The sequence below is a fragment of the Podarcis raffonei genome, chromosome 8 (assembly GCF_027172205.1).
Source record: "Podarcis raffonei isolate rPodRaf1 chromosome 8, rPodRaf1.pri, whole genome shotgun sequence".
Taxonomy (NCBI): Eukaryota; Metazoa; Chordata; class Lepidosauria; order Squamata; family Lacertidae; genus Podarcis; species Podarcis raffonei.
This window is the reverse complement of record NC_070609.1, coordinates 36091978-36101566: the sequence shown is the minus strand read 5'-3', so window position 1 is coordinate 36101566 and position 9589 is coordinate 36091978. Positions and strand designations below refer to the sequence as shown.

Here is a 9589-nt window from a genome sequence, read left to right as displayed (position 1 = left end):
TTCTTAGAGCTCGTACGCCTGTGTTTTATCCTGTTTTTGCTGTGCTCACTGCTTTAATCATTTTGTGTTGCACTGTGGTCCATAAACTTGTTTCTTGTGATTATTTAAAATGAGAAAAGCAGTCAAAAGTTGCCAGTTTTCAGCAGAGCTGATGCAGAGGCCCCTTTTCTCCCATTGCCTCTCTTATGTTGCAGAGCACACAAACACATAGACACCTAAATCTATATTAGCAACAAACAGAGAAAGATCCATTAAAACCATACATGGCTGGTACTTAACACCTAGCTGACTCGCCTTTATAAACCAGTTCTCCCATATGCTGGAGAGGGTGTCCCACTATAAGGACATAATGACACATGCGGTGAGCATGTCCAAAAATTGAAAAGTTCTGGGGAAATGTTTTTATAGAGATATCTTTGATCACAAGTCAGATAGTACCCATGACCCCAGGACAGGCTCTGCTTAACCTGTCAGGTTACGCCATGAATTTGAATTTGGAACAAAGAACTCATAACTCCTCTGTTAACCACAGCAAGAACGGCCATTGCCAGGGCATGGAAATCATTGCAATTATTGACCATGGACCAGCAGTATAATGCAATCTGGCAGGTAGCATTATTAGAAAAACTGACATGGAAATTGAAGACAGCAAGAGGTTAGAGGAACTATGATAACTTTTATGCAATCTGAGGCAACTTTATGGATCATACAAACAATGATACATATAGCAGAACAGTGCCTATGGTCTACAGCACAGTTTGGCATTCATGAAGCACATATTTTATTTTTATTTTCCCCTCCTGCCTTTGTATATAAACTCTGCGGACTAGGACTGCTGCTGATACTATATATCTTTTTAATTGTGGGCAATAATCCAAGCAATGGAGGTTATTATGTATAATGTTGTGCTTGTTAAGATTGTGATGATTTTAGCATATATACTTTGGCAAAGTTCTTTGGAGTATTCAGAGATGATTCTCTGACTGTCCATAGTTGTTTTATCTTTTTTTTTTATTAAAAAACACACGCACACATAGATATCCATCTCTTCCTCAAAGCAGTCCAGTCCTAGGCTGTCCAAGGTGCTTTTTCTGAATGCGTCAATCCCTCTTCTTCCACTCTAGCTACCTTTTCAGTGTCCAATGCTTTCAGTAGGGGTGCAGATTACGACATCTCTTTCATGCAGAAATTACCGACTTTGAGGTGAACCAGACTTCTGGATCCATCCATGAAGTGGAAGGGGCGGATGTCACCATCGAGTGTCGCTTCAGGACAGTTGGCAGGAACAGCAGCATGTATGTCAGTTGGGACAAAGATGGGCTTGCGGTTGAGCAGGCTAACAAGACAGGCTCGTACAGGATCACTCAGAACCTGAGAGCAGGATTTGCTTCTCTCACCCTCACAAATGCTACTGTGAGCGATTCAGGGTTGTACATCTGTAACGTTGGGAGAGAACCAAGAAATCAATCAAAATCATCAGGAATTGCATCTCATGTTGTCATCACGAGTAAGTGCTGGGAACTTTCTATCTGGTTATTAAGCAATGAGCAGAGAAGGTTATAGGAATGCACCCCAGAGGATAGTAACTCTCCATTTGAAGCATCTCAGGATCCTTGGATAATACTCCAAGACCCAAGTCTGTATTTCTGCTCCATAATGCAGTGGTAGGAAACCTTTTACAGCCTGAGGTGTCAGAAGCTGACACAATTTTTCAGTCATTCAATCCCTTTCACATGGTCTCCTGGGAAAAAATTAAAATCACAGGGTAAATGTCCAGATTTAAGGGGGAAGCATATAGGTCGCAGGCACACTATGCATTTAAAGCACATGACTTCCCCCAAAGAATAATGGAAATTGTAGTTCACCCCTTGCACAACTACAATTCCCAGCACCCTTAACAAACTACACTTCCCAAGGTTCTGGGGGCGGCGGTGGACACCTGTGTGCTTTAAATGCAGCATGTGGACGATAGAGTGTTTGCTTTTAGCTCCACCCTATGTTTGGCAGGCTGACACTTCTCAGTCATCAGGCACAGGCTGGATCTTCCTTGGCCCACCACAGGCCATCAAATCTTCTGCTCTGTGCTAAAGGCAGGAAGATCCGTCAATTTCAGTTTCTTTCGGTGTCTCATTTTTTCAGTCTTAAGTTCAGTTCACCACATCTCCACACCAGTTTACTTTTTTTTAAAAAAAGTCCTCACGAAAATTGTCAGCATGTTAGTGCCAATTTAATGAGTTTTTGTATGCTATTTTCACACATATATGCATCTTTGTATACACTTCCCCCTTAATGTTCACATTTTTGTAGACACTATATGGATAGAGCATTGCTTTGCCAAATTTGGGGACGTGTGAATTTCAACATGTAGCTGCATTTGGGTTTGTATATATTTGGGGGAAGTGCAAATGTGGTTTGCATTCGATTGTGATGAAACAGATCTGAATCTCTCTCTGTCTGCCTCATGTAGCTTCAGACTTCAGCAATAGCACTCCAACAGGTCCATTCTCCATTTGTCTACCTGCTGACCTCCATTATGTTTTGGACTACAACTCTCGGGAACCCCAGCCTGCGCAACTGTACTCCCATCAGCTCCAACGCTATGCAGCCTTGCTAGCTGGGGATGATGGAAATTGTAGTCCTAAACAACTGGAGGGCTGTTCTCTGGCCCACACTGAAGGCTGCATTCACAGCCACTCCTAAAGCCATTTGGCACCCTCAGTGCTCAGCCTAACAAAGATCCAGAGAAAAGCCAAGAACGCAAACTTCAAAGAAGTCAATCGTTCCATGCACAAGTTCCATGGCTGCGTATTTAACTCAAAGCCACAAAATCTGGCATTATTTGCCCAGTCTCACAGATGCAGACTTTATCTCCTCTGGCAATTTGAAGGTCGCACACTGAAGTTGTCAAATGCTTTTTCTGCTCTTTCCACAGCGGCTAATCTGTCAGTTATCCAGTCACCTGCTTTCATCCAAGGAATGGAAGGGCAAACACTCATTATAAACTGTAGCATTGCAGTTGCCAAGAATGTGCGACTCCTCCCCTACAGTGTCACATGGTATAAAAATGGCACTGATGGACATGAGGAGGAGGTGACAGGTGCAGGCAGGACTCTGAGCGTGACCACAGGCCCGGCTTCTCTCATTCTGCCCAATGTCCAAAGGAATGACTCTGGAATGTACCGATGTGCTGTCGGTAGTAATGGCCGTGGAAATGGGACCATGGTGACAATCTCTGGTAAACAGAATCATTTTTTTTCTGATTTCCTTTCTACAGGGAATGAGATGGAAAGGTGTTTGGAACTGACAGGTGGGAAATGTACTGGGTTATAAAAGAAAATGAAAAGAAAATTTTCCAGTTGTAGAAAGATAGAAATTCTGGGTCACTTTTGACCCAAACCAGACGTTAAGAGCTTCCAATTGTTCCATCCTCTGCCCTCCCCTTTCTTGTTCAAAGTCCCCACTGTTGTGAGGGAGTGGAGAACATTTCTCAGCAGGTTGCAAGTTCTGTTTTCAGTTAGATACATAACAAATAAATAGCTGTTCCTGGGGACACAGCTCTGTTATCGCTGATGAGCTGATGGATGTTTTGAAAGACTGAAGGACAGTGAATGTGTCTCCACTGCTCCCACTTCCACTTTCTAGGTATAAAACCTCCATCATTTCCCACAAGTCTCAAAGTGGCTAGCAAAGCCATAAAATACAAAACAACTTAATGACCAGTTTTCAAATCAATTTGGTGATCCACTACCCTTTGGTCCTATATCCATGCTAATTTTCTTGAAATTGGAACCTGGGCATGAACAAAAGTTTGGGGTGTCAGCCATACCCTCAAATGGAGCCCTGTGGAGCAGCAGAATCTTGCCTGCCTGCTTCATTCCACAGACCACCAAGGGGGTCTTTCTTTTCTTATTCCTTCTCAACCAGAACGTGACAAGCAGCTAGAAACTGACAGTGGAAGTCCTGGAGATGGAATTGGAGCCAGAATTGGAGCTGGAGCTGGAGCTGCAGCAGGAATCCTCCTCCTCTTGTTGCTGCTCAGTGTCTTAGCATGGAGATACAAGAAGAGGGCTAAAGGTAAGGCTCTCTCCCCTGACAGCACCTTGGAGAGGTCATATGGGAGGTAAACGGATTAGCTCACACAATGTTCATTTGCAAATGCTTCCCTGGGCATGCCAGGGAGGTGTTGCAAACTGTGATAGGAAAGAACTGCAATTCAGTTCATTTGATTTGATGCAAACTTTCCAAATTCACATTTTTGGAAACAATCTCTGATTTGAAATACAACCATCCTTCCAAATTCGTGCTTCTCTGAAATGTGCAATGTTGCCACCCAACCAAGTAACATGCCCCAAAATGCATGTGCTAGGGTACATAGAAATGCATATATTAGAGAAAACAATATTTAAAATTATTTATATGAGGTAAAAATTATTTATATGAGTCTCCCACTTTTAAAGATTTGAAGTATGTGTATTTTGTTATTCATTTATATACCTAGAACATTGCCAACCTGCTCTTCAGCCAAAACTAGCCTCCCAGACCAGCTTACAAAGATCAGAAATAAGACTGCCCCAGCCTTTAAACCTACATTCTAAAAGACACAACACAAAAAAGGGATAGCTTGGGAGGAGGAAAAAATAAATGACCATGAGTTACCGGTACAATGTTCCACAGATAGAGTCCTTCATTGAGTGAACTGCCCTGAGATCTTATGATGAAGGACAGTACCCAAACTTAGATTCACAAAATGTTTAGGGGTATGCGTACCCCTGCGTACCCCCAGAAAAAAAGCACTGACTACAGCCATCCCCCAGAAGTCTCAGAAATGCAAATTAGTGCCCATCTCCACCCAGGATGGTTAACAAGGAATTTCTGTGGAATGTGTCATCGATCACATGTGTTCTTGACTCATTCACTCTTGGGATTCTTTAATGCTTAACCACTTTCAAATTTCTCTTCATCATTCCATTCCAGAAAGCACAACAGAGACAGAAGGTGCTTCAACCAAAGAAGCAGGAACGGTAAGAGGGATTATTGTTACATAATGAACACACATATCCTGCTCCTATAAATTCCCAGGCTGTGCTAGGCTTTGCCGGGGCCACTCTAGGCTTCTCCCCGCACCTGCTCTGAGGTATCTGGTGCATTGGGATGTCCACTCTGGTCCACCCTGAGTGTCATCTTGTCTGCCCAAATGGCCTTCTATTCACAGTGGGGAGCACTAGGCGTCACTTTCTTGTGCAGGGCAGCCTAACATCCCTAAAAGGGATCATAGGATCTTTTCCACATGTTGCTATCCACTCTAGAGTTTGGTTGGAATAGAATGGGTTCATCCCACTCCCGGACAAGTCTGTTTCATCCCTGCTCATCTTTATTTACTCCTGCATTTCCCTACCATCCTATCACTTCCCAACTGGGAGATAGCTAAACTCTGGAACTCTGGATGGTTTAAATAGGTAGGAGAAGACATAATAATTGCAATTTAGGTGCTCACATGGTTGGGTTGGACATAGAAAGAGATCAGCTTACTGCTTTGTTTAAAATGCAGCCCCATCCGTAGAAGAAGAAAAATGAATTAGGCTGTGAAGCCTTCTTTTATTGAAATTCAGCTGCAAAATAAGCTGGCACCCCTTTCTTACCCCAATTAGCAAAGAATCAGAAAACAGACTGAGAAGTAAGTTTAAAATATGAGTTACTCACTCATAGTCACGCATTTGTTCTCAGCAGCAACAGCAGTAAAATAAATGCAGGCAAAATACTGAATTTACAGTAAAAGCAGCCTCATGCATGTGCCTCAACCAGGGCAATTGGATATCCATCTGCTTCCATTGCTGGTCAAAGAGAAAAGGAGGGAGAGAAAAGAACAGGAAATACTCTATGCTCCTTCCTACTCAAGAGAGGCAGGGAAATGACATCACACTGAGCCTTCTCTACCAATTACCAATACATTTTTATGGCCTGGGTCTGCCTATCAGCAGTACAGCTCTGTAGTCTTAAACCCTTCACATGCTAACTAGCAAGAATATGCATTGTTAGATTTGGCTACTAATTTCCCACAAAGATGGCTATCAATGACTACTAGCCATGATAACTGCTCTGCCTAGCAGGAGTGCCAACTTGGCCCCACAACCATGGGTGCCCGGGGCCATGGGTGACATGCAGTATGACTGGCCCTGGCACTGAATTTTGTGGGTGCTCAGGCACCCAAGTCCCCAGGGAGTTGGCACCTATGCTGCCTACAGAGCTGGAGGTAATAAGGTCTGAGTACCAGTTGCTGGAAACTGCAGGAGGGGAAACTGCTCAAATCCTGCTTTCAGTTTTCCCACAGGCATCTGGCAGGCCGCTGGGTCTCCTTCTTCCAGCAGAGAGCTCATCAGCCCATTCATGCTGTCCTCAGACTCACCTTTCTATTCCCCCTCCTTTCATTTCTCTCTCTCAATTAAGATTCAGTGTTCTGTAGCTACTGAATATTTTTAGTCAGTGGGTTTTTTTGGGTGACATTACTCACTGCTATGGAGTACTGTCACTTTTTTCCCCTGCCCAGGGCAGTCATTTTAAGTTGTCACCCATGGCACTTTAATCAAGATATGAGTAGTGGCAACTCATTTTTTAAAAAAACCCAAAAACCCACTGTGGTTAGTCATCACTGGACTGTGATTTGTGTTAAGTCTTTTAAATCTAATCTATATCTATATCATCTATATGTATATCTATATCTATATCTATATCTATATCTATATCTAATCTATATATCTATATCTCTATATCTCTATATCTCTATATCTCTATCTCTATCTCTATCTATATCTATATCTATCACCTAAGGGAGATCCCTTAGGGTATTGATAAATTACCCTGAAATGTATTTCTGCAAACCTTGGGTTTCCCCAAACATGCTGATTGATACCTTTCCCATCTCCTCTTGTTTCTTAGTGGCCTGGTTTTGATTCTAGTTCTGTTTGCACTTATCACACGAATTCACTATTAGAGGGGGAGTAAAACGGCGATACACCTGTTGTGGTGCTGCCTCCCCAGGATGGTGAAATTTTCTCTTTCTATTTCTTTGAGGAAGGGCAGCCTTTGCCAACCTGGTACCTTCCAGATGTTGCAGTCCAACAACATCCAGAGGGCACCAGGTTGTCAAAAGTTTGCTTACTCTATCCATTTCCCCTCTCGCCTGCTCCAAAGCTCCCAATGTATATATTTATTTCTGCAGCTTCTTTTGCCATCTGCAGACAATATGCTTTCAAGACCACCACAGACAGAATGAAACAAACTTTCTGTTCCCCGTCCCCTCTCTTTCTCTTAACAGCATCTTCCTTTAACCAGCCGGCAGAAAGAGTTGACCTATGCCAGCCTTCGTTTCAACAAAAAGGAAGTGGAACCAGATGCTGGGGTGATCTATGCGGAAGTGCGAACAAAACCGAAACAGCGAGCTGGCAACAGCCAGATCTAGCCTCCAAACCAGCCACTTGCACTAGAGGAAATGAAACAGGATGGGAGCGAGGCATGAGCCGCCTTTCAAAAGCCCTTGGACCCCCATTCCCTATGACACTGTTCCTGGTCCCTTCAGAAACAACGGAGCTGTTGCCTTGACGACCCACATTCTGGAAGATTTGCTGACGCCCTCATCCACCTTTCTTCCTCATCTTTTCCTGGGCAGCCTGAATCTTTGGTCATGATGTCCACCTCTTGGGATGCTGCTGAAGCCATCATTGGCCCTCGCCATCACTGACCCTTGCCATCTCAGCCATCTCCCTCCTTCCAAAGGAGCAGGTGTAGGAAGCATGTGGTAGCTGCTGCAAAGAGGGTGACTGACTAGGGCGAGGTCCCTTGGCTGGGTGTCCTCCAGAGCCAACATTTGGAATGAATGCACTTGCTTCCAAGAGCTGCTGGCTTTCCTTCATTCCCACCTGCGGCTGTTGAGAAGCCACTTCCCCACATGGCTGCAGTGTGGATTTGTGAATACATTTACCATGTGGGAGGGGGCCAATTGCGTGGGTCATACTCCCGCAACTGCCACAAGCAAATGTAACAACTGGGTGTGTGAGAGAGACCGTGCATCTGATCTGGTTGTAGAGAAGTGGCTGCAATGCTGTTATGAATGTGTGTGACAGGAGTCTTTGTCAAGCAACTGGAGATCTCAGCTGAAATTCTCCATATATAATATTTCCCCTCTTGCTCTCAAGAGCTTCCATCCCCAAGGACAGAGAGAAGAGGCTTGGATTTGTGGGTCATGTCAAATGACGAGCAATGATTTCTTGCATTGCCCAGGGTTGGACTCGATGGCCCTTGGGGTGCCTTCTAATTCAACACTTGGATGATTCTACCAGCTCTCTGTCATTTGCCAGAGCCATGCATTGAAGTACACATTCAGACAATGGACAACTGTGTGGTACAGCCAGTTGCAGCTGGCGCTTATTGGATTTAGTAGGGCTACAAAGACATGGGGTGTTGCCACCTAGACGTCATGGGCATGGCCAAGTTCTGGTGTGCTCCCCATCTCCCTCCCTTGCAAAGATATTGTGGACACTTAAGCATTGCTGTTTTACAGATCGTTAGCACTTAACTAAACTGAAAAATGTTTTCCTTTGGTTCAGAAGGGGCACAATTGCTTCTCTGCTGGGATACAAGTTGTGTGGCCTCCACTTGTCCGGTTCTCTCCCTGTCCTCTTCATTTGCAAAGAAAGTGTTTAAATTCTGCAGTTTTATTAATGCCGAGCACCTAAGTGTCTTACCTTGGTTCAGAAGAAGCCCTCTGCTGTCACAACATATTGTGCAGATTCATGCCACAGTAACTGTACATTGCCCAGAATTCATAGGACCATAAACACTGAAGACTGCAGCTGGGGAAAACCACGTTTCATTGCTTCCTCATGTTAGAAAACCAACAGCGACCCTTCCTCACACATAGTGTGTCAAGGCCAGGGTATTCTTCAGCATCATCCAGTCTTTTAATGTACATACAGTGGTACCTCGGGTTAAGTACTTAGTTCATTCCAGAGGTCCGTTCTTAACCTGAAACGGTTCTTAACCTGAAGCACCACTTTAGCTAATGGGGCCTCCTCCTGCTGCTGCACCGCTGCACAATTTCTGTTCTCATCCTGAAGCAAAGTTCTTAACCTGAGGTACTATTTCTGGGTTAGCGGAGTCTGTAACCTGAAGCGTATGTAACCTGAAGCGTATGTAACCCAAGGTACCACTGTACAGTATTCTCCAGAGGGGAGTATTCAAATATTTGACAACACCCTGCCTGCCCCCCCAGGCCATGGTGCCTTTAGGGCAGAGTTTTGAGGCAGACATCCAGGGCCTGCAGAACAGAATGAGAAGCAGGGTCTTCAAATGTAGCAAGGCAGGCTCAACACATTTGAAGTAGCACCCTATTAAGATCCCCACCCCCCCCCAAAAAGAAAAAAAAAACCCACCAAGTCCATAGTCTGAAATTACACCCAATTGCACCACCCAGTCCAGGAGATCATTTTTGCCTTCTTTTGGAATCCCCCCATATAGATAATCTGCACCCCATGACCCCCACCTATCCAGGTTCATTTGGAGTAGCTGAGATTGTGTGCACAGATGCTTCACCCAT

At 44.3% G+C, this 9589-nt stretch overlaps 1 protein-coding gene and 1 long non-coding RNA gene across 2 annotated transcripts; one reads left to right on the top strand and one right to left on the bottom strand.

Annotated features, from left to right (window-relative positions):
* The first annotated feature begins 1293 nt into the window (after positions 1-1293).
* On the top strand, positions 1294-8208 carry LOC128419011 (myeloid cell surface antigen CD33-like). Its single transcript, XM_053399249.1, has 5 exons — positions 1294-1507; positions 2933-3235; positions 3925-4074; positions 4975-5021; positions 7313-8208. The coding sequence occupies exons 1-5, from the start codon at positions 1294-1296 to the stop codon at positions 7454-7456; spliced, it is 858 nt and encodes a 285-aa protein (XP_053255224.1). The 3' UTR covers positions 7457-8208.
* On the bottom strand, positions 1370-5879 carry LOC128419018 (uncharacterized). The gene is made up of 3 exons (XR_008331799.1): positions 5701-5879; positions 3827-4042; positions 1370-1436 (listed from the first exon to the last, which is right to left on the bottom strand). It is a non-coding gene; the product is annotated as an uncharacterized LOC128419018 (long non-coding RNA).
* Positions 8209-9589: the final 1381 nt, after the last annotated feature.

Coding starts and splice junctions, on each gene's coding strand:
- LOC128419011 (XM_053399249.1), top strand. CDS start 1,294: ATGTATGTCAGTTGGGACAAAGATGGGCTTGCGGTTGAGCAGGCTAAC. Junction 1,508..2,932: donor ATCTCATGTTGTCATCACGA/GTAAGTGCTGGG, acceptor CTCTTTCCACAG/CGGCTAATCTGTCAGTTATC. Junction 4,075..4,974: donor ATACAAGAAGAGGGCTAAAG/GTAAGGCTCTCT, acceptor ATTCCATTCCAG/AAAGCACAACAGAGACAGAA.